General features: G+C 30.9%; 4 protein-coding genes across 6 annotated transcripts; 2 read left to right on the top strand and 2 right to left on the bottom strand.

The window, feature by feature from the left end:
- Positions 1-1,105: 1,105 nt before the first annotated feature.
- Positions 1,106-2,827, bottom strand: LOC101507899 (photosystem I reaction center subunit IV A, chloroplastic-like). The gene is made up of 3 exons (XM_004494976.4): positions 2,352-2,827; positions 1,490-1,555; positions 1,106-1,345 (listed from the first exon to the last, which is right to left on the bottom strand). Exons 1-3 carry the CDS (start codon positions 2,607-2,609, stop codon positions 1,244-1,246), a joined length of 426 nt encoding a protein of 141 aa, XP_004495033.1. The 5' UTR covers positions 2,610-2,827; the 3' UTR covers positions 1,106-1,243.
- Positions 2,828-6,060: 3,233 nt separating this feature from the next.
- Positions 6,061-11,384, top strand: LOC101507380 (uncharacterized). 3 transcript variants are annotated; one of them, XM_073367713.1, is made up of 7 exons: positions 6,061-6,306; positions 6,428-6,523; positions 7,133-7,255; positions 7,698-7,781; positions 7,990-8,095; positions 8,166-8,232; positions 8,311-11,384. In XM_073367713.1, the coding sequence occupies exons 1-7, from the start codon at positions 6,171-6,173 to the stop codon at positions 9,769-9,771; spliced, it is 2,073 nt and encodes a 690-aa protein (XP_073223814.1). In that variant the 5' UTR covers positions 6,061-6,170; the 3' UTR covers positions 9,772-11,384. The 3 variants fall into 3 exon arrangements, with proteins under 3 accessions (XP_073223814.1, XP_073223816.1, XP_073223815.1); XM_073367715.1 differs by lacking the exon at positions 6,061-6,306 and having other exon boundaries at positions 6,498-6,523; positions 7,133-7,299; positions 8,311-9,915; XM_073367714.1 differs by lacking the exons at positions 6,061-6,306; positions 6,428-6,523 and having other exon boundaries at positions 6,605-7,299; positions 8,311-9,915.
- Positions 10,776-15,237, top strand: LOC105851045 (uncharacterized). Its single transcript, XM_004494974.4, has 4 exons — positions 10,776-11,244; positions 11,396-13,251; positions 13,541-13,688; positions 14,388-15,237. Exons 2-4 carry the CDS (start codon positions 11,575-11,577, stop codon positions 15,122-15,124), a joined length of 2,562 nt encoding a protein of 853 aa, XP_004495031.1. The 5' UTR covers positions 10,776-11,244; positions 11,396-11,574; the 3' UTR covers positions 15,125-15,237.
- Positions 15,238-17,829: 2,592 nt separating this feature from the next.
- On the bottom strand, positions 17,830-21,534 carry LOC101507061 (tetraspanin-20). Its single transcript, XM_004494973.4, has 6 exons — positions 21,164-21,534; positions 20,528-20,627; positions 20,276-20,356; positions 20,067-20,171; positions 18,972-19,175; positions 17,830-18,406 (listed from the first exon to the last, which is right to left on the bottom strand). Exons 1-6 carry the CDS (start codon positions 21,385-21,387, stop codon positions 18,365-18,367), a joined length of 756 nt encoding a protein of 251 aa, XP_004495030.1. The 5' UTR covers positions 21,388-21,534; the 3' UTR covers positions 17,830-18,364.
- Between the last annotated feature and the right edge of the window lie 1,820 nt (positions 21,535-23,354).

The following is a 23,354-nucleotide window of genomic DNA, read 5'->3' as shown; positions in this document are numbered from 1 at the left end:
TTTCTTTCTTTGCTATATAACTATTGATAGATATACCTGATCCACCAAAAGGAAACTGGTAAGTTTTCTGATAGAACTTGGCTTAATGCCACTTGAAAAAACACACCATTAATTTAATAGAGTTATGTTAGATAACTCCTATTTTTATTGATCTTGATTAGTTTCAACTTGTTGATCTACTCTCCATATTAATGCTCTTACAAGTATTCTTTATCCATGTCCAAACAAATTATAATTATGCATAAAATTCACTTTTAAGCCTGAGAAATATTTTTTTATCGTGTATCATACTGAAGTATTCCTCTATTTTACTCATCGTACTTGGAAGTTGAAATATGTCAATCTTCCTATCACTTTAAATGATGGATCCAAAGTAATTGAAATGTGAGATATGTGTTTTCTCTTCAATTTTCATCTTTATGTTATAATTATTGTTATTATTTATTGAATGTTAGAAGTAGTTTGTCATTTGCTAAACTTATACTCCATATAATCTGTTCTATTTCAATTTAAACTTACAAAAACTGTCTATTTCCAAAACTTGTCCAATATCTCTAACTTTTCATTAATCTCCTCAAGATACTCCAACTAATAATTAATATATCATCCACAAAACATTTGCAAGGTAATATCATTTATTGGATATTATCTATCACCATAGAACTAAGATAGAGATAAAGTTGACTTTTGAAAAATATTGTAGTCTTGGATATTAAAAATTCTAGATATCAGTTAATTAAAAAAAAAAATCCTCCATACAATATTTTCATTGTGGTCTCACACTTGTTACCGCTTCATATTTATATGTAGTGATATTATTTTAGTATATCATGGTACATAAAGAAACTATGCAAAGGGGGCAAGACATTATGCAACACCATTTTCTGTGGGAGACACTCTTCACTTACCAAGGGAGCAGTTGGGTTCAAACTAAATTTTAATACGATATTAGAGTCTATTTATGATTCGTTGGACCACCAACTCTTTGACCAACCTTTAATTTTAGTATTGCAAAAATATGCCTAATTAGGAGTATTTCCCTAACATGCCTAATTTTAATAGATGCTATGGAACTTTAAGATTATGAGCAACTGCACATTGAATGTAGCTTCTAGAGATCAAAGGATAGATAGATAGATAGCAGAGAGAATATGATACAGATTTTTTTTATGACATGAAAAAACCTTAGGCTAGTAAATGCAATAGCATGACAAGAGTTTGAATTACAAATAAATTGGTCTCATTACACTTCTTCAATCTCATCCAAAGCATAGTTATTTGTCGATACATTCGCGTAGTTCACTTTGTTGAATCGAACCACGACAGGGTAGCGAGTCTTGGGGTCCTGTGCAACAAAAGAGAAATCAATAAAAGTAATTGAATGTAACCATACATGTCAGTGTTAAACACCAACATGTGTCACATACTAGACGCGCCTTCAAGAAAATTAAAGGGTTTGTTTGAAATTTATGTGTTTGAGGGCACTAACTTGATCAACAGCAACAACAGAACCAGTGCCTTTGTACCAGTAGGATTCTTTCCTAAGAATCTTCACCTGTTTATTGCAAACAAAAATCATAAGCTAAACATGTTGAGAGAATATATTACAATAGTTATAGCTTTTTTAAACAATATTTTCTGATATAAATTGAAATTAAGTTCTGCTTAGTTGGTTGAAATTATTATTATTTATTTATTTGGTGAAGTCTACTTTAATTAGAGTATTTATCTCTCTAGTGACTCCTCTGAAGTTTCTAACAGTTTCACTAATTTAGACCAGCTATGAGACTAATCATCATTCGACTGCGGCTATATAGTTAGTTGAAATTAGGTTCTGCATCTTAATGTTTACAAAAACTCTCTAATTTATCTTTTCATGGAGATCTATGAATTACAAAGTTATAGTAGCATTTTATAAATGAAGAATCATAAACTTATTTGAATTGAAAAGCTTTGATAAACTATAAGTAAAATTAAAACTAAACCAATGTATAATTGTAACAAGAAACTACTTTGCTATACTTCTTATGGCCATAACTCATTGATGCAATATAGAAGTTGACAAATGAATTAATAGGATGCTAGTATATTCCTCATTCATGTTGATGTGATTAAGATGATTCTATTTCCAAACTACAAGAGCTATAAATTGCAAATATGTAGACACTCATATGTAGTATGCAGTAGCATTGACACTTCAAATTAAAGCGTATCTAGTGTTTGTGTGTGATAGTAACACGTCTAGTTACATTCAATTACTTCTATTTTCTTAAATTATTATTTATGAATTAAGGATGTCTTCGTGTAAGTAAGTATTGTGTCTGGTGTCTGTGTTTCAGATAAAAGCTCACCTTAGCACCTCTCTTGGGACCAATTGGAGGTGGCTTGGGTTTGGCAGCTACTTCAGCATCGGCCGGAGGAGTGGCGGTAGCGGGTGCAGCGTCATCGGAGGCCCTGACAACAAGTCTAGAAGTAGCAATAGTGTTGGACTTTATAGGGAACATCAACATGGTACTCCTAGAAAGTGCTGATGAGTTTGTGTTGGATGCAACAACATTAAGTGACAGCACAAAACCAGTAGCTGCTGATGCCATGCTGCTGCTAGCCATGACTTCTTCTCAATCTCTCTGTTTCTCTCTTTTGGTAATCTTAAAAGTTTCAATAAGGACAAGACTAGATTGAACTATGAGAGGCTTTGAGTGAGTGAAGTGTGTTGGTTTTTGGTTGTTTATTTTTGGAGGAGAATTATCTCATCCTCAGAAACCATAGTGTCAATCGTTTCCTCCACTTGGGTGGTGCCACTTGTGCAACCATATCTCATTCCTTTGGATAATGTTGTCACAACTCGTTCATTTTATTTTACTATATCAAAAATCATCAACTCAACTCAGTTTTTAAAGAAAAAAAAAACATAGGTTTGATTGGTAAAGGAGGCAAAATAAAATTTAGTAAATTTTGTGCATGTTCATTATAATATTTGTGAAAGTTAAATTGATTTTAGAGATATAAAATTGATTTTGACATGATTATATATTCTTAGGTATAATTAACTTTATCTATGAAACTAATTTTTACCTTTTTTTTTTACTCAAAATTATTTCTAAAGCTATAATTTAGAGTTTAACTTACTTTTAAATATAAATCACAAATCATTTTAAGGATATTTGCATTTTATGTATCTCTCTTTGTGTGTGTTTTATTCTAATGTATTTAAAGATAAATTACTTTATATCTAACTCATTTTTAATTAGAATTAATTTTATAAAATTAATAAATCAAATTCAATTATCATCACCATAAAATCAAACATATATCTATGTAAAAGTTCCACTACGAGTTATTTATCTTATTTACGAATGACATTTAAGTTTTTTATTTTTTCAATGTGAATCCTTTACTTTTAAAATGTTTACAAAATAAGTTCTGAATACAATACTCATTCCCATAAATGTGGTTTGAAAAATTAACGGAGTTCGTACCCGTGCATACATCCATCTTAATTCTCAAAGTTGTATCATTTTGTATCATTTTGTATCATTTGGGTATATAAATACTCGTTTCGCTAGTTAATTATCTGCCTTTGAATTAAAATAAAATTGTTATATCATATCATTTTAACATGATTAGGAAAATATTCAAAGTTATATTAAATTATAAAAATATTAAACTAAAGTATTTAAATCATACAAAAATATATTAAATCATGTAAATGTTTATTTAATTTAGTGATATTAATAGAAACTAAACAATAAAAAAATTATTTACGACTAAACATAAATTTATTTGAATAAAAACAAATTGTATCTTTTAAAAAATTAATTGTTAACTTTATATATTTTTATTCTGCTAGAGCGGAGTGTAACTAACTTTTTTTGTAATTTTATTTGTATAATTAGAATGATCCTAAATATTATTAGTCGTGATAAAATTGATACCTTTGTTAATATTTTTGTGTATTATGTATATATGAATATTTTTATATAATAATAATAATAGGTTAAATTTTGGTCATTTATCTTTTATCTAATATTTATTTTAGTCTTTATTCTTTTTTATTTATTTTTGTCATTCATATTTTTTTTATTCGTTTTCATCGTGTATCTTTTACGTTGTATTCGTTTTAATCCTTAATAAAAAAAATTTATATAATTTTATGAAAGATAAAAGATTAAAATAATTATTAGTAAAAAATAAAGGACTAAAACAAAATATAAAGGAAAAAATGAATTACAAAAATGATAAAAGACCATAAAGAATATTAAGTAGGAGATAAATGATCAAAAATAATCAATTTTTGATGTCTTTTATATAAAAATGAGAATAATTATAATACACTAATTACAAATATATTATAAAAATTATATACGGATATATGTTTGTCAATAAAAAATTAGTTAAAATTAATGTATGTTTAATATCATCAACATTAAAAAAAATTATAATATATTAACTATATTGTTTTACATTATTTGTTTGCAAAATGAGTCGCTAAATAAACTTGTAGAACATAAAATCATAATCAGAAAAAACGTTTGTTATTAATCAATTAGTAAAAAAGTTAATTTTTTTTTCTTCATATTTTCTAAATAAAAATGATAATAATTATATTTTATTAAAAAAATCATACACGGAAGTAAAACAATTTTTTTTTTTTTATTATGTAAGGACTAAAGTCAATTTTTTTGTATTTTGTAGTGACAAAAATATTTTTTATTTTGCAAGGTCTATAATCAAATTTCTTAGATATTGCAAGGATTAAATTTAAAGTCATTAATTACTCAACTTTTTTTAAAAAATTAACTGTGTTAAATATTAGGAATTTAAAAAAATAATAATAATTGTATTTGGAACTAAAATCAACTTTTTCCATTTTAAAGAGACTCATTATATATTTAAAGCTATCTTTATTATATAAGGTTTTTGTATTGTAAAAATTCTTAAGTTATTGAAAGAAAATTTTCCCTCTCTAGGTAAATTTGGAATAATGATTTATTATAATCTTTTGTCTATTTTTTATAATAAAATTCATTTTCATTTCACATTTATCCTACAACAATAGCTTCCAAATCAGTCATTTATGAGTCAAATAATAATAAATTTACCTTTTTTACAATTGAGAAATCATGTATGGTTACATTTTACGTGAATAAGAAAAATGTTTATTTTTTGCGAGTTATGTAGTTTACTAAGCCATGTCTTTTCATTTTAAATTGTGATAAATTTGCTCATGATTTTATAATTTTTCTTCTACCTCTTACTATGCTCATGTCTTCGGTCTTGGATATTATATTAGGTTTACGTAAACGAATAAATAAAATTTAGTAATATTAAAATTGAGGTGTTTATTTAAAAAAAAAATTGAGGTTTTAATGTTGTAAAGTAAATATTAAAGGTAATGATTTTGTTATTTTAATGAGGCCTCATTTTTTATTTTATTTTATTTATAAAATATATCTAATTTCTATTTGTTTTATACTTAAATCATTTTTTTTTTTATTATGTGAAGTCTTTAGATTTAAATTCGAAGCAAGGTTCGAGTTAACAATATAATATTTATTAATTGAAATAAAATTTAAATATTATTTAATTTTTTTAATAATATTTCATTTGCAGCGTGCATATTTTACGATCGACAACTCTTTTTTTGTTTATAATAATAGTTGAACAATTAATAAAGAACTACATGAAAGGTGAACATGAATATATTATTTAAAAAATGTGTTAAAAAGAAGATTATATGAATATGTTATATTAAAAAATTGTTATAAACGTTTTTTATTTTCATGTTAAGGGTCATTTTTATTGCATGTTGTAACTTCATAAGATTAACAACTTTACATTTGATTAGTTGTTGCATAGTTATGCAGATTTATCAAACCTTTTCTTAAAAAAAAAACAAAAAAAAAGACAATTTTTTCAAATTTATCAAACCTTAAATATAGTTTTTAGTAAAAAAAAAAAAAAAAACAATAAAATATTACTCATAATAATGATTTATTAGAAAAAATTAAATTTTTTGTAAAAGAGTTTTTTATAATAGATTCGTAGAATCGTAAAACGGTAAAAGTGAGGAATTTGGCGGGAAATCTTTTATGTCGATAACGGCCATAGCCACCACTCACTCCACCATGTACCGCCGTTCGTTCATTACAGACTGAGACCGTAGTGCGATGAAGAAAATGAGAATTTCCCGAATTAACCCCAACGATCCATCTTATCCTCACCACAAGAAGCCTAACTTCGTCGCTCATGAAAATGAAAGCCCTAAAACAACTTCCAAATCGGAGAGACAAAATTTCACAACATGTAAGTTTTTCTATCTCTTCTTCACACCTTTTAAATAACAATTGTGAGGATTTAAATTAAATAACCTGAATTTTGTATTGTTTATGTTAAGCGTTAATTTGACGTGTGATTTGGAATTCAGGTGATCCGAAAACTTCTGAGTATGCTTTCTTTAAGAAATTGAAGAAGGATGCTTCGTTGTCATTTATGAAGCCTGAATTCGGTGATTGTTCCAAAGGTTGGGTCAATAATGTCATCAGATTAATACTAACTTTATTATCACAACATATGTTAAATGTTAATGTGTCTACTTGATGATAAGTTGTGAATTCATTTGATGAGTTTAATTTTCATGCACTATCGGTGTAAAGGGTTTTACACCGTCAACATGTCACAATTAATTATGTGTGTGAATTTAGAAGTAATTACGGTAAAAGTCAAACATTTCTAATGATCTGACTGTTGTGATTGATTGACACTGTAAAAGCTCTTTACACTGACAGTGTATATAAATTAGATTCTTCGTTTGATACATGTTTGCTCTTAAAGGATTTAATTTATGATGATGGCAAGGACTAAATTACGGAACAAAAATTGTAGATGTATTGAATCCAACGTTTAGGATATATGTTAATAAAAGAGATATATTTTATGCAGCGTTGTCAAATAGCGGCACTAGTAGCATAACGGAATTTGAACAAATTGATAATGTCTTGCGATCCACTATTTAGTGCAGAGTTTCGTCAAATAGGAGCTACTATGGCATTATAGCATGGTAGCAAAGCGGAATTTGAACAAACCACTATTTTCTGTGACTTATTGGCAACACTGATTTTATGTCGTGCAGAGAGGACTGATGATGTTGGGGTTGGCACTAAAGGATGCAACTCTTCGAGGATCATTCAGGACGTGCCAACTTTTAAGATGGACTCATTTCTTTCTCCTTTTGTTGGAGCTTGGAATAAGTCAGGTGTGTGTTAGAAGAGAGAATTTCATACCACATTAGCCACAGAGGTAAACTGATACGTATGATCATTAAGCTTCAAAATTAACAATATCAATAGATAGGGATAAATAGGAAAGTGTTCCTCATTCTGGTGACTTTGTTTCTGTTTTCACAAACTATCAATATCTAGCCTTAAATAGGAAAGTGTTCCTCATCCTTTAGTCCCATTGGATTTTTTTAGTTTGTTTTGTGTGCCATTTTTTTTCTAATCAACACATGATTATGTCATGAATTAAAATGCAAAGCTTGCTAGTGTTTCAGTTGAATCAGGAAGACTTCAGTAATGTGATCTTCTGAAGAAGTTGAAATATTGTAAACTGTCCCCTCCCCCCATATTTTCAGTTTTCAGTTTCCTGTTAAACAACAATTGAGTACCAAAAGATTGTTTTCCTTGTGGTGTATGCAGACCTGTACTCTATCAGCAGCATGCCGAAAAAGTCTCAGGGTTGCAGTGACACCATCAAACCCCAGAGCATATTTTCACATGGAGGTTTGATTTTCTTCATATTGATTGCTTAGGTGATACAGGGTTGTGGGGGAAAATAATGTGTAGAACAGTTTGAACATATTAGCTTATTTTACTGGGTCTTCGGTGCCAATCTTGTACCAGGTACCACTCATTTGTTAAAATCTATTTCTCTTGTTTGAGAATGTGTTGACATAGCTTTTGTGAAACATTTTACTTTGTGGCACTTCAGGAAACCAGTATGAGGATGGAGATATCTTTTCTAGAAAGAGACAGAAATTACGGCAGTTTGTTGCAGATGCCTTATTTCCTGATACAGAGAAACTCTGTTCAAAAGGGTTAGACATTTTTACAATGATATTAAATGTAACTCTCCTTGCCTTCTTGATTATAATAGGAATTTTTCAGGTTTGATATTGTTTCCGTGCTCCTTAGTCGGCTGTTCCCATTGAGCACTGACTGCACTGTAAAAAATGTATGTTGTGTTAGAAGCCCTTTGTAATGATATAATTCTTTCCTATCCCTTCCTTGACAAAAGTGATCTTCTGTTCAGTCTGTTCAGAAACACGATGATCCAAATCCAGGAAAAATAGAGAGCATTGCCAGATACGATTTGCTTGATTATCGAGAGTTGGATGTTGAATTTAAGGAGCACTATCCAATACCTAAGAGGAAACTTCTTGAACTTGAATCAGGCTCATACTTCAGTGATCAGTTGGTGTCTCCTATGTTTCTTGAGTTGGGTGAGAGAATGACTTCACATGCTGAGTTTCCAACCTATCATTCTCAGAACTTTCAACCTTGGTACAGTACAACAGAACCTAAGTGCAAATTGAGTAGAAGTCCAAGTTTCAGTGGCTCTGTCAAGGGTGACTTAATTCTTGGATCTCGGTTTAACGAAGTAGAAAATGATACCAAATATAGTTTGCTTGATTCTCGAGAGTTCGATTTTCAATGTACAGAACTCCATCAAATACCTAAGAGAAAACTCCTTGAACTTGAATCAAGCTCACACTTCAGCAATCATTTGTTGTCTCCTATGTTCCTCCAATCAGTTGAGTTAATTACTCCTCATACCGACTTTCCAATCTATCCTCCCGAGTTCAGAACAGAAGTTGAAAGCATATTTGGTGGAACTCCAAGTTACTTTGACAAAAATGATTTAAATCATGGTTTTCTGTGTAATAAGCAAAAGCATGAAATACTTACATTGGATCATTTTAAAGAGCTGGGAAAACTTGAGAGTGAACCAATTCCTCTTCTTATGGGGAAAGATTTTGACAACACAGATGATGAGATAAATTTACCTATCATTAGTAAGTATGCAAAACCATTTATGTCCCCTGCATTACCAATTTTAGGCCACAATGAACAGCATATTTCAAATGATTCATTTGGTGGATTCCACTTTAGTCCCTCATCCTTACTACTCAACAAACCACAGGACTTCAATTCACTATTGGATTCTGGTTTATTGAGTTATCAAAAATCTCAGTTCAGAAAATATGTTTACCAAGACAATGAAAAAATGGACACGAATTTTAATCACACGGCATTGTCCTTGTCACACCGTAAACACTACTTTAAGGATGATACTTCATGTGTTCAAGACAGCATATACCTTCCACCTTACCATCATTGGGTTAGAAAAGAAGTTTCCAGTGACCATCACCATCGTCATCAACCTGATACAGAAGCCTGGCTTTCATCTTCACCTAGGTGCTTATCCTTAACCGGTTCACATTCAAATTACCTAAGTTCAATTTCTAAAAATTTACAGCTACCCCAAAGCATAATATTGGCTTCTCCTTTTCATATTGATGATAATTACGAGCCGAAGATCAATGGTGGAGATGAGGAGGAAGTTCTTTATCATTTTAGTGAAGCTATGGTTGAAATATATAACTCTTCATTTCTTCATATGCCCATGCAAAGAGACAATGGAAGCCCATTTTCTCTGGACAACAGTGACAACATCAATGAGCTAGAGGAAACGCATGAGATGTTCCTCTAGATGTCTAACATTCTCTAGGACGTTTAATCACACATGTATTTGGTTAATTTTGGATTACTGTGCAATGTCTTTACAAGATTACTTGTCCATTAGTGTGCCTTTTCTGGAAATATTATTTTTAGAATATGGTCTTTTGATAATTCAGATCATTAACAGGACTATCTATCTACAAGTCAAATTGAAAAAAAAAAGTGGTTGCGCAAGTATCTGAATTCTTAATTGATTGTGTATAATTTTCACATATCTAATCAACTTTCCCGTGATTCACTAGAAATAAACTATTAGATTTTGATATATTGAATAATGATAAATCTCATGTAACTAATTTGTGGATCTTACCTTTATTAAAGGGGTTACAACACACGTGAAGCAATTAGTATAAGATCCATACGTTAAGTAAATCACAAACTTGAACTCTAAATTATCTCCAACTTCTTTAGGTGAGATCCTCTGTTGTAGTGATCTTCATGCTACTCAAGATTTGAATTTGGTTTACACTCTTCTACACTACTCTATGGTGGTGTTGGAAGGCAAGATACACCGTGAGGAATGGTGGGGTATGTTGCACATGATTAACTAAAGTAGATTATTATTGATATAATTGTTTGCTTTTCTAATACAATTGATTATGCAAACCAAGCATTATAAGTGAGATTTAGATTTGCTATTATGTTATATTTAACGGGTCGCTTTCAACTGCATGTGCAACTTGTACGTCACTCATAAATTAGAAAATGATACATGACCCATTCAATATTTTTCTTTTCCCAGGATTAAAGGCTACTCTATGATACAAATGTTTTGTTTTTACTCGCCAATAAATCCCAAAGTTTTGTTTAGCTTCTTCTGTCACATTAAAGATAGTTCAAACAAATAATTATTGTTAAGTCAAGCTAACAAAATTAGGAAAATTTGTTGCCTCTTTTTTCTGTTTACTTGTATTTATGCCTTTCTTGTTATCTTTACTCTTTTTAAGGGATCTGCTTTAAAAGGAATCTTCTTTATTTATGACACTATCTACTTGGTAATCATTCATCTTTGAAAAGAGTTAAGACAACATGTCACAAGTTCCCTGCTATTAAGTCAATGTATTCCAAAAATGAAATATTATTTCATTCATTTTCTTTGTTCTATATATCATTTAATTAATGACTTGCTCAACATTTATGTCATCTTTTTCATACCAATAGCCAAGATTAGTTGGATCAATTTTTTATTATATAGTTATTTTATTTTCCTATAAAAGTGTTAACATCTTGTCCTTTATGTTTCAATGCCTATTTTTGTTATCAAACATGCACAATTGAATTAAGTAGGGGAAAGAGATAAATCAATGGTAGTTTGATGAAAACATTTTACAAAGAGAGTGAGGATGGAGGACATAGCATAGAGTTAAGCAAAGTCAGAGAGACAGAGACAGAGGAAGAGGAAGGACAACAAGACCCCCAACAGCTCTCTCTAGCTTATCTGGAGGTTTCTGAGTTGTCTTTAGTTTTTTTTGTTTATTTCCAAGTTGTCTGTAATAGTTGTACTTTGTGATTTATTTAATTGAAATATTGCTATTCTATGATATCTATTCACATAATCATATATTATTAAATTTTGGTACCTAATTGGCATGCAGCTTCTTCACTTTCAAAAACTCAAGCATATGAAGTGTTGTCAGTTGCAGATCACAGAACAGTAGTGGTTTGTTACAATTCTGCTAAGTTGTGCTATAGCTGCTATTTGACAACACTGATCAAATGCTAGTGATCAGATAGAGGATAAGCTAGAAAAATAAATGGAGAACCCATCATCAAGATGCACTTACATAGAATAGACCAAGAAATGTCCAAAGCAAAAAAGTCCAAGCACAATCCACCAAATGTAGTTGCCAAATTAATGGGCCTTGAAACCCTTCCAGTTGGAGAATCTAATTCTCAAAACATGTATGATCATTTAGGGTGGCCATTGAAACATTGGCAGCTAGAAAATAGATTAAAGATGATGAACAGAGATGGATATGAAACATGGCTGCAATTTGAGAGAGCATGCAATATGAAGGAAGATGTTGATGAGGGGAAAATGGCTCTCATTCGTCAGAAATTCGTCGAAGCGAAGCATCTGTCAACCAACGAGAGACTGCGCCAATCGAAGCAATTTGAAAATGCCTTGGATGTTTTAAGCTCTAATAATGATCTCTTGGTCAGGTTTTTGGATTCACAAAAGCCTTATCAGCCTCCCTCTACTCCACCGGACGACGCAAAACGCATTACCCTTATCAAACCTCTAAAGATGTTTGGCAATGACAATTCTTCCGAAAAGGGTAAGAAGAATGATAGATTGCTTAAGAAACAAGCAAATTCTGATCAAGAAAGTCAGAAATTTGATGAGTTCTCAGTTCAATCTACTAGAATTGTTGTCTTGAAGCCTAGTCCTGGAAGAACACATGATCTTAAGGATTTTGTTTCTCCAACAAATCCATCACCTCAAAGTTTCTATCAAAGAACTAGAGATGATAATGTAATTGAATCTATAAAAGTGGCTAAAGAGATTACACTGGAAATGCATGAAGGACTAAAGAGCTATCAGAAGGATAAAACTTTACATTCTTCAGTATTTTCCAGTGGCTATTCTAGCAATGAAAGCTCGTTTAATAAGTCATATCATGAGTTTGCAGAAGGGAATCTCAGTAATTTGGAAGCTTTGTCATCAATGGGAAGGCATTCATGGGATTGCATCAATGTATGTGGCAGTCCTTATTCTACACAGTCCTTGGGTCGTGCATCGTGTTTTCCCGAGTCGTCATCGGTGTGTATAGAGGCGAAGAAACGGCTTTCTGAAAGATGGAACATGATAACATCTAATGATAAAGGTCATCAAGAACAAAGGTATGAGAAGAGAAACTCTACTTTGGGTGAGATGCTTTCTCTGTCACTTGTAAAGAAATCTGTAACATCTTCTGAGGTTGAGAGTACTGATAAAGACCAAGAAGAACCATGCAAATATATTTCTTGCAGCCAATCTTTCAATGATGAAATGATGAGCGTTGATGTTTCTACTCAAAATGTTTCTGGGTCGAATTCTTTCGTAGACAGTAGAAGATGCAGGGACAGGAATATTGTTCCTGCACCTTCTACTTTCTATGAACTTTGCCTCAGTGTTGATGCTGACATAGAAAATGGATCCAAGGTGCTGGAAAAATCAAAGAGTAATAAGAGATCATCATTTAAAGGGAAAGTTGCTAGTTTCTTGTTTTCAATGAGTAAAAAATCAACCAAGAAAAAATCTAGTTCATCTCAATCTAAAGATGAATCCGAAACTACTGTCGCCAAAACATCGGTTCCATCAGTAAATTCACCTAGAGTCCTTGGAGATAATGTGTCTCAAATCTTCAATGTTGGTGGATTTGAAGAGTATCTTGCAGCTCAATGTGAATCATCAGGCACAACAGATTCAGTCTCTAGTGGACAACAAGAAGACATGATTACACTAGAGGTATTAGCTACAATTGTTCTGCAAATTTCAACATATTATTATTCTTTTAGTTCATTATGCAAGTTTTTTTTTTCGTGATTACAATTTAGATGGATTCAGAATACAATAAATAAGAGTATATTAGTGAAAAAAATAATTAATATTTTATTAGTTATCTAAATTAACAAATAATAGGAGACATACAAATGTTGCAAATGTAACATTTAATATGAGAATGACGGAGTAACTGAAAGCATAAATCATAGAACCAAATTTTATAATAAAATCTTTGATTTGTTTGTTTTCACAGCCTGGATTGCCTGAGTCAAACCCCCTAGGGCCAGAGATTTCAAATGAAAAACAGGATAGGCCAAGTCCAATCTCAGTGTTAGAATCTCCATTTGAAAATTACAATACAGCTCAAGAGTCCTTGGAATGCATGCAAGGTGGTCACATGGGTAATGCTTAGACCTTACCTTTTTCTTTATAAATATGTTGCTTTTTCATAAAGCTCTCGTCTGATAGAATTTAGGCCGGATAACCAACTTAATTAACCATTTATCATAAAAATGCTTAATGTATAAGCTATTTCTATTACAAAAGATTAAAAAAAGTCAAACTGTTTTCATATAAATTATAAGTTGTTTTTATAAACTATCTTGAAGAGCTTGTGGAAAAAAGCTGAAAATAGCTTATAGACATTTCAAAAGTTACTTTTATATGCTCGGGAAAACAATCTAGCATGCTAGCAAATAAGTTCAAATAAGTTCATCCAAACATGCTCTAAATCTTCAATTATTTGCTACTCTTTTTATTATTATCCCAGTGCCATTTACGCTACCGCCATTATAGTCCCTATGTGTATGCCACTATAGTCCCTAAATGAGTCGAGATTACAAAAACATCCTCGGGTGTATTTTATGTTAGTAATTTTGTGGACAAAATTGATTAGCAAAAGACACATTCGAGAATCAAACTAACTAATCAAAGATGCATTTGAAGACTACACTGAAAAACAAAATACGCATTCAATGAAGTTTTTATAATTTTGATACATTCATGGACTATAGTAATAGCACGTCATACATCTATGTAACAAAATTAGTTGTTTACTTGTTTTTATTATTATCTAAGTACCACTTATTCTACATGTATAGGATCATTGGTGTCTCTGAAATCCAATTTAATTGACAAATCACCACCAATAGAATCAGTGGCTAGGACACTATCATGGGATGATGATTCGTGTGGAGAGTTAGCAACTCCTTATTATCCATCAAAACCTATAAGAGCTACTTCCTTAGACAACAAGTTAGAGGAAAATGAATGGCTTCTCTTGGTTCAAAAACTACTATCAGCATCTGGACTTGACAATCAACAACATTATGACTCATTTCACACAAGATGGCATTCATTTGAAAGCCCATTGGACCCATCATTGAGGGATACATATGCCAACATTAATGAAAAGGACACTCAGCCACTCAATGAGGCTAAGAGAAGGAAGATTAGATCAAATCAGAAGCTTGTGTTTGATTGTGTTAATGATGCAATATTGGAAGTTGTTGGATATGGGCCAGATAATTACTTCAAGAAGATGTGCAGTGGGACCCACAATAGGCCCTTAGTCCAAGAGGGTTCATGTTTGGTGGACCACATAGTGACCCAAATGAAGGAATTAATAATAGCAAATAATGGGATGAGGTTTGTTTTGGAGGAATGTGGTGGGGACAGTCACAGCCTGGTTGTAGAAAATGTTGTTAGGAAAGAGGTTGTGCAGTTAGGGTTGGTTGAGGTTACGAGAATGGAGATTGATGTTTTGGGGAGGGAAATTGAAGGAATGATTATAGAAGAAATTGTGGAGGATGCTGTGTTTGATTTTAATGGCAAATGAAATGAGAGTTTCTTCTTTTGATTTAGTTATGATAATTTAATAAATATTGTTGTATTGTAACTCTATTATTATTGTTGCATTTTATTATATAATATCTATATGGTTCTACTCAACTAATTGAAAGTGCTACCAAAATAACTTCCACATGTCCCTTATAATAAAATTCTCCAACACATTTCATGGATATTAAAAAAGTGGTTGTGATAATAAATTTATTTTACAAGTATGTTATAATTAACGTATGTTTGGATTTATGAGGACTGCGACAAGAACGTGAGTTTATTTAAAAATTTAAATTAATTATTTTCAAAAATCGCGTTAAAATTGTCATTGGAATGCAAAAACAAAGATGACATCGAAAAGCTTACATTTTTATAATTATAATTATTGATATCATAAGAAAGAAAATTTACGTTTTTCAATTGTAAATTAATAGAGTATTTTATTAAAAGATCGTTAATGCAGTTGAATATTGTAAATGTTTTTATATTAAGAGAAAAAGAAGAAAAAAAATTGTCTTATCAGAACAGAGGGAGTACTTATTTGATATCAATGACTCTATGATTTAGCTATGTTCATATGCTGTGAGACCACCCAATAATGTAACATTGTCATAAGGTGTCAGTACAATTAATATGCAGCATGATTGATGAATCCACCAGAATTGTTGTCCTCTTGCTACATTCTGTTGGCTACCTTTTAAACCATGATTCAGGTCATGATGATCGGAAAACAAATCACAAAACATATGGATGATGCAGGGCATAGCTAGATTGATGATGGTAGCTGCTCGATAACCTAAGCGTCACATGTTCACAATCCACATCTAACCAAATTTAACAATAAGGTTGTTTCAAATTTCGCTACTATATAATATAATATAATGTTACAATACCGTTATAGCCGCTTTACTAACAACACAGTACCAAACCACAAAATAAATCATTTTTTCCGACAAGATTTAGTTTCTCTAAAAACTAATATATGTTAATCGTTTTGTTCAACCAAACATCACATGGGGTGTTTATCAACTAGGAAATGCTTGTGGTCCAAGAAATGAAACACCGGTACAAATTTCATATATGTAGAAAGTACATTCCAGGGACTAGAGAAATAGATTATATGAAAACGCTTAAAGGAAGTGGAATGACCTCTACGCAGAAAATCCATAGTTGAAAATAATTACAAACACAAGTTTTTAAAATATGCGTGATAAGGTATTATAGTTTTGAGGAGTACTAGAAACATTTATTTCCATTTCTATTGGAAGAAATTCATGTAGACTCCACTATTTCAAAAATAAATTTCAAATAAAATGGTGAAGCCGTCGTAAATTTCACTATACAAAAGTTAAAAATGTTAGAGCAAGTGTTTCCAAGTGGTCAATTTGTACTGCTTATTTACATAATAAGTAATAACTCGCACAATATATATAGAGAGAGATATAATTAGGAAAATAGAACCCTACACTCATAATAACGAGGGTGCGACAGGTAGTGGTATCTTTGCAGCAAGAAGTAAAAAAGGACAAAGCGTTTTTTCAAGTAGTTAAAGTATGAGAATATTCCCAAACAACAATTGGGTATGAAACTTCTAACGGGACTAGAAGCCAAATTTATGGGTATATCCACAACTTCAAGATTGAGAGAGTTTCTTTTATCCCATATGTTGTTAAACACCACAGCTCCATCCAAAAATAAATATCTGGAGATAAAAATATCATATTTTTACAACAAAAAAAAAATATTTGAAGGCAAAATTGACACAAGTGATTGTACGGTATTTTTAAATAAATAAAAAATCAATTTTTTTCAATATTTAATTTTTTTATTATTGAAACATCTTTATATGATACATACACAAATTTATACTATTAACCACTTTGAATATTTCATTAATCATTAGAATATAAATCATTAACCACTAAAATACAAAGCATTAATCACATACATGTACTACAATTTAATAGTTAAAATATTCTAAAATGATTAATGTCATGTATATTAATAATTAATAAGATATATATTTAAAAAATAATTAATAACATATATTTTAATAGTTAAAGCAGTATTCAAAATAATTAATGACAATAATTTGCACACAAAAAATCAGTACCGCGTGTATATATTCACAAGTGTATTTTTATCCGGAAATACAGATCTATAGGACAAAATAACTGTGTTTGTCCTTCCATATGTGGAAGGTGGGAAAAGAATCTCACAATTTGAAGCGCAGCCAAAAAATCTTGTGACAGCACCGTGAACTGTGTTACACAAGAAGTTAAGATCTATAATCCTTGAGATCCTTAATTGCAGCCGGATCTCACATAGTTAATATCATTCTGTACTACTAGGGAGAGACAAATTATTATTTATCTATTGAACAAATAAAATGAGGGAGAATAAGCTTTTGCATGTGTTTTACTATTCCTTAATTCTGTCAAGTCAAATATCTCTTACAGATATCCTGCACAACAAAGCAAATGTTGATAATAGCTCATATTTTAACGATCCAGAAACATTTAACTTAAGTTGATATCCTCTCGATTTCTCAAAAGAAATGGAGAACACAATTACTATAATTTTCTGTATAAAGTTGATAAAAACGTTAAATCTATGTCACATGTTTTAAAAATGAGCAAATATACACACAAAACTTTAGTAATGGAAGAAATGAAGATAATCCTAACTCTTTAACTCTACCACTTGTTGTCAAAGTTCAAAATGCTAGTATTTCACTTAAAGAGTAATACTACAGTGTTTGAATTCTCTAGGACTTTTGCTATCCACACTGCACCATTCAACACACAATCAAGCTTTTCCAAAACTGAGATTAACAAAATTGAAGGCTGACAAATTTATTATACAGTTACAAACCAAAGCTCAAACCACAAACCAAATGAAGGAGAGCTGTGTTTTTGGAGTTACCATAATGTGAAGCCCACGATTCACATTAGCATATTGTTCGATAACTCTGCACTCAGCGCTGCATACCATAGATAGGATACTGAACTGGGACTGGGTCCTTGATCTTCTTTTTTTCACTTTTCTCTTTTTGCTACTCTCCAATTCAATAAGTTTAGTTAAAAAGACACACCAGAACTATATAGCACATGTTACAAATTTCCCAGAATAATAAATGAAACCAAATAACGCATTAAAACAAACGATATACATATGTACTCAGATATCAACACCACACTGAATTGCTTGACGGCTAGAAGCACTCATTGCCTAGAACTCACGCTTCGTAACTGTGCTTGTCACCATTGTTCAATCCATACTGCAACCATGAAATTATAATATCACATTACTAATGTTAAAAGACACCAATGTAATCGAGCAGACTCGATAATAACCTATTTACACAAATAGTATATAAAAAGTCCAGTGATCTGTGCAAAAGATTTGTCTATCTGTTGTGTTGTAAAATCATAACGCAAAATGTAATTAGTAAGAGTTTAAAATAATGACCATAGACAACACTGAACAATTGTGCATGTTTGTGCTTGACTAAATGCCTAACCATGACACGCTGGAGTACTCACTCACAATGGTTTTGCATCCAGATAAAAATGGCAACATCAAAGTAAAAATGGGAATTAGAAGTTCATATGAACTATAAATCTAACAATATGCTAACAATGTAATTAATTAACAAAGAATGATATTCAAAGATATATCAAAACAGCTTGAAAGTTTTGGTAGTTTATAGTTGATATTAAAAGCTCAGCCTCTCTTTTAACAAACTCATGAAAAAACTGAGAACTATTTTTTTATCATTAAAAGACATGAACACCATTATTGATTTTCGACAATACTACACTTTACACCTCGGAGTAGCATACCTTCTCTCTCATCCGTGAGCTCCAAACGTCAGAGTGATTTCCCCTGATATCACCTTTGCTTGACCCAGAAGTTTGACCAGAATGAGGGTTTAGTAGGGGCTCCCTACTTCTGCCCCTAACATCATCTTGCTCCTCGTCATCAAAATCTTCTCTTCGAGTAGAAACTGTGGCTCGCAAAATTATTGCCAACAGTAGAGATAATGTCTGTGGTTGAAAAAAAAAATAGCAATTACAACAAGGGATGGAAAAGGAAATCCAGAAAGTGCTTTACATTCATGCAGTGCAATTATTATATGATTCGCTAGGTTGTTAATTAATACTATTGTCATGATGATACAAGAATTATGATGGAAATTTAAAATAAATAGTCAGTCATAGCAATCTCATGGTGTCCTTGTAACTTGTAAACATAAACATGAAATATGCCAGGCATATTGTTTAATCTAGGTAGATTATCGTCCTGCTTTCCTATTTCAACCTTAGCAAAGTAAACAGAGCATCATATTCTATTTCTGGCTCTGTTCCTCGTGCTTAAAATATGTTGCACCAAAGAATTAACTTTGAAATCAAATGCAGAACCAATCATCTCCACAATTCAAACTAATTTGTCTGTACACTATATCATTCCAAATGAAGGGGAGAGGGGGCAATAAAAAGTTCATATTAACAAAATTCCTAAGGAGAAGAATCCTTGTACATTTCTGGCTCATTGATCAACGATGTCCTTAACATGAAAGAACAATTGCTAAGATAGTCATTGGATAAACTCTGAACCAATGTCTTACCGTCATTTATTTCAAATAGCAACTGGTTGTATTAAAACCATAACCATAAAATGTATGATTGTTATGTGTATAAATAACAATCTCTTTTTTTGTTGTCAAATATTAGTTGTTAGCTACTATTTTGTTATCAAGGGGGAGTTGAACCCATGACTTTCGTTATCGATCCAACCCCTATCCCTCCCCCCAAACCAGCAAGTCGCCTTATCACTCCTGTGTATAAACAATTGTCTATAACTTACTCATTTACCAAAGAGAGGTAAAGAAAAAAAGGCCTAATACCAAGACCAAAAGGCAATAGAAATGAATATACCTGAATTACAAGAACAATAATGCCAACCCATTTACATATATTTTGATTATCTTCAATGAAAGATCGAAGGCTATCAAGTTGACCAGTTGGATCAACAGGAAGATCCTATAAAGACAATAATCAACAAACTACAGTCATTAGAAAGGGGCATAGATGTTAACTAACGCGACTGTGTGTACAAAGAGAGTATGGGTTGAAAATGTATGAACCTCTTGCCATTGATGATCAATTGCAACAAATCCCACCAGAGTAGCCTCAAGTAGAACAAGTACTGTGATGAGTAGAGTGTACTAGCATTTTCAAAAGGTCAAGGAATGAAAAGGAAAATTGAAAGAAAAAGAAAAATCAGAAGTATAGTAAGATTTACTTCCAAGTATATTCAACACAAATTAGCTCTCCAAACATTAGATTATTGAAACTATGATATGAAAACAAATATAACTCAGGTTTAAGCGGGATACAAAACACAAGCAGCAACCATTAATAATCTCAGCAGCAATGCAACCCAAGAAAGAAATGCAGCACACCAATATTCCCACACACATGAAAGCATAGATGAACCTATCATCATCAAATGAAAAAACATGGTTAGCAATGAACAAGAATTCAAACACCGAACGAAGTAACCCGCAAAATTTCAAAACAAATAAACAAAGAAGCAATGCATATTAATTAATAATCATATTGCAAAATGCAATCTAATAATAATTAAATTAACCAAGTAATTGAACTCAACTAGTTAAACCCAAAATAAAATTGCCAAGATTTTTATTATAACTTTCATGACCAACCAATTCACAAAAGGTAAGTGAAGGAAAAATTGACTATAAAAAAAGAGAAAAAATAAAGATTAGAAACGTAAAGCTGAATTTCCTTTTGAGAACTTACTCCAATGGTGGTGAAAGTAGTTGATAGTATGATCATCATTTAATAAAGCATTTAATACACCTGACAATACCGAAACCCTAAATAATTCCATTTCATTGATTACTATTACTATTATTACTACTACCCGTGAAAATAAAACTATAAAATAATAAATCAAATGAAATTTCACTGAATTGTAAGTGAAAAGAAAAAGGGAAAGAAACCTATACCAAGGAGGTGGAAGGTTGATTGATGAAGTGAAATGAAGGGAAAGGGAGCGAGGAAGAGAGAGAGAGAAATGAGGAAGAGGTGGTGGTTGTTGAGGAATGTGATGATCCCATTGATTGAGCATCCATATGGAATAGAGAAGAATTGAAAAACCAACAAATGCTTGAAGGAAATTTAGAAACTTGAGAACGAAAGCTAACGAAAAATGGCAACAATTGGGGCGCATGTTAGGGTTCCTGATTTTAGCTTATTTTCAATTTTCGATTTCAGATCTCATCAATCACTCTTCAACATCACCCGTATATTTTTTTGTCGAAAAAAGAAAAAACTATTTATTATATTTTAATATATATATATTAGCAAGAAATTCAGTGTCATCTCACGGTGACCCGTCGTTATTATTTTATAGATTAGATTTTAAACAATTTTAATTTTTTATATAAATAACAAATATTTATCTAGTATTTTTTTATAAACTTAATTTATATACATTAATTTTTTATAGTATTATCAACTGTCAAATTATTACAAATATTTAAATTTTATAATAATTATATTAAAAATTATAATTATGAATGATTGTAATTTGCTGTCAACATTTTTTTTTTATATTTACAAGCAGCAACACTTTCTATTCTCTCTTCCTCTGTAGATGTAATCGAAGATTTACAAATGATTTCTTTTTTTAAAATTAATTTTCGCCCTTTTTTATTCTTCTTTTCAACCTTTCTATTCCAACCATGTCAGATTCATTATTGACTCAAGTGTAAACAACAAAACCTCTCTTCCGCTTCACCCTAATCATGATCTTTCGAGTCCCTTTTACATACATTCAAATGAAAATTTTGCATATTCCAATTTCGCCGTCCGAAAACGTTGCAACACCTTAATCATCTTGTGACTCTATCTTTAACTTTCCTATACATGGTGAATAACGTCATGTAAACTATATTTTTAGTTATCAATCATCTTTTCAGTTATTAACTAATTTATAGTTTTATTTTATTTTATTTTTTAAAAAAGAAACTTTAATACATTAACAAAAGATTATAAAATGTCTAAGTCCAAAGCCACCATCTAATTTGCCGAAACATATTTGTTTCCATTTATTTTATTTTATTTTTGTTGTTCACATGTAATTACCAGCCAATCAGCCAAGTTTGTTGCAAATGCCTTTTGCTAATAGGAATAGTTTGCACCATCGCCTTAATAAAACACTTGAAATATCTTTTTCTTTTTATCCTTTAGGCTTCTTCCGAACTCTTTCCACTAGCAATTTAATCAAGGTGTTTTTGGATCTCTCTACGAAATTAGGCAACCCTAAATATTTGTTGATACTATCCACAACTACATGTGTTAGTTTAATTAGTAATACACTCAGGTTCCCATATTTTTAGCAACAACTACTTGCTTAATTTTTCCACTTTTTGATTATCTTAGTAACCGAACTCTAGCAATATTTTAGAAACAAATTAGTTGCATTTTTCTTAAATTATTTCATTATCTTATCGCATCATTTTAAATATATCAAATCGTTATGTTGTAGTTCAAAAATCTAATAGAGAAACAAAAACTATTGACTTTTAAAATGAAATGAATTTCGTGAATTAGTAAAAATAGAGATATCAAAACTATAATTAAGTCTAATTTGACTTTGACATGTTTTAGTATTATTGAGTAGAATTGATTTTATTTTCAGAATGAATACTAATTTGAAACTACTATATATTTATAATTTTAAGTTTAAACGTGATTTTTACATTGAACCTTATTATTCAACTCACTTTTAAGTAAATATATATTCAAATATAAATGATGTTACATTCAATTTACCTTGTACCATACCTAATGAATCGGTTTATTTGAAATACAACTTTATCAGCTTAACTTGCATGTTGTATACCCTTGCATTACAAAGCTAGCAAAATGTGAGCTCATAATGAAACTCAACCAAAACACAGCAAGTTAGGGATCTACCCTTTCATTATTAAATATTCCTCACTTTGGTTGAGGCAAGTAAAAATAGAAACATAGCATATGCATATGACTTAAGAGGCATATATAAAGCCACTCCATCTTAGTCCTAGCTAGAACGTACAATTAAAAGGAGTGTGGTTCTCAACAAATTCTCCATAGCTTTGAATAAAATGCTAGCCAAAAGCTATTAATTGGGGCCAATTTTGCTTCAGCAGG

Source organism: Cicer arietinum, chromosome 4, assembly GCF_000331145.2.
Source record: "Cicer arietinum cultivar CDC Frontier isolate Library 1 chromosome 4, Cicar.CDCFrontier_v2.0, whole genome shotgun sequence".
NCBI lineage: Eukaryota > Viridiplantae > Streptophyta > Magnoliopsida > Fabales > Fabaceae > Cicer > Cicer arietinum.
This window is presented reverse-complemented; position numbering and strand designations above follow the sequence as displayed.

What these genes read in the sequence shown, in the direction of transcription:
- LOC101507899 (XM_004494976.4), bottom strand. Translation starts at nt 2,609, where the DNA reads ATGGCTAGCAGCAGCATGGCATCAGCAGCTACTGGTTTTGTGCTGTCA. An exon ending in GTCCCAAGAGAGGTGCTAAG is followed by an intron (nt 1,556 to 2,351) that starts GTGAGCTTTTAT and finishes TGCAATAAACAG; the next exon opens with GTGAAGATTCTTAGGAAAGA. An exon ending in CTGTTGTTGCTGTTGATCAA is followed by an intron (nt 1,346 to 1,489) that starts GTTAGTGCCCTC and finishes TTTGTTGCACAG; the next exon opens with GACCCCAAGACTCGCTACCC.
- LOC101507380 (XM_073367713.1), top strand. Translation starts at nt 6,171, where the DNA reads ATGAAGAAAATGAGAATTTCCCGAATTAACCCCAACGATCCATCTTAT. An exon ending in GAGACAAAATTTCACAACAT is followed by an intron (nt 6,307 to 6,427) that starts GTAAGTTTTTCT and finishes TTTGGAATTCAG; the next exon opens with GTGATCCGAAAACTTCTGAG. An exon ending in GAGCATATTTTCACATGGAG is followed by an intron (nt 7,782 to 7,989) that starts GTTTGATTTTCT and finishes GTGGCACTTCAG; the next exon opens with GAAACCAGTATGAGGATGGA.
- LOC105851045 (XM_004494974.4), top strand. Translation starts at nt 11,575, where the DNA reads ATGCACTTACATAGAATAGACCAAGAAATGTCCAAAGCAAAAAAGTCC. An exon ending in AAGACATGATTACACTAGAG is followed by an intron (nt 13,252 to 13,540) that starts GTATTAGCTACA and finishes TTGTTTTCACAG; the next exon opens with CCTGGATTGCCTGAGTCAAA. An exon ending in CATGCAAGGTGGTCACATGG is followed by an intron (nt 13,689 to 14,387) that starts GTAATGCTTAGA and finishes CTACATGTATAG; the next exon opens with GATCATTGGTGTCTCTGAAA.
- LOC101507061 (XM_004494973.4), bottom strand. Translation starts at nt 21,387, where the DNA reads ATGCGCCCCAATTGTTGCCATTTTTCGTTAGCTTTCGTTCTCAAGTTT. An exon ending in ATGGTTGCTGCTTGTGTTTT is followed by an intron (nt 20,357 to 20,527) that starts GTATCCCGCTTA and finishes TGAAAATGCTAG; the next exon opens with TACACTCTACTCATCACAGT. An exon ending in TTATTGTTCTTGTAATTCAG is followed by an intron (nt 19,176 to 20,066) that starts GTATATTCATTT and finishes TTTCAACCACAG; the next exon opens with ACATTATCTCTACTGTTGGC.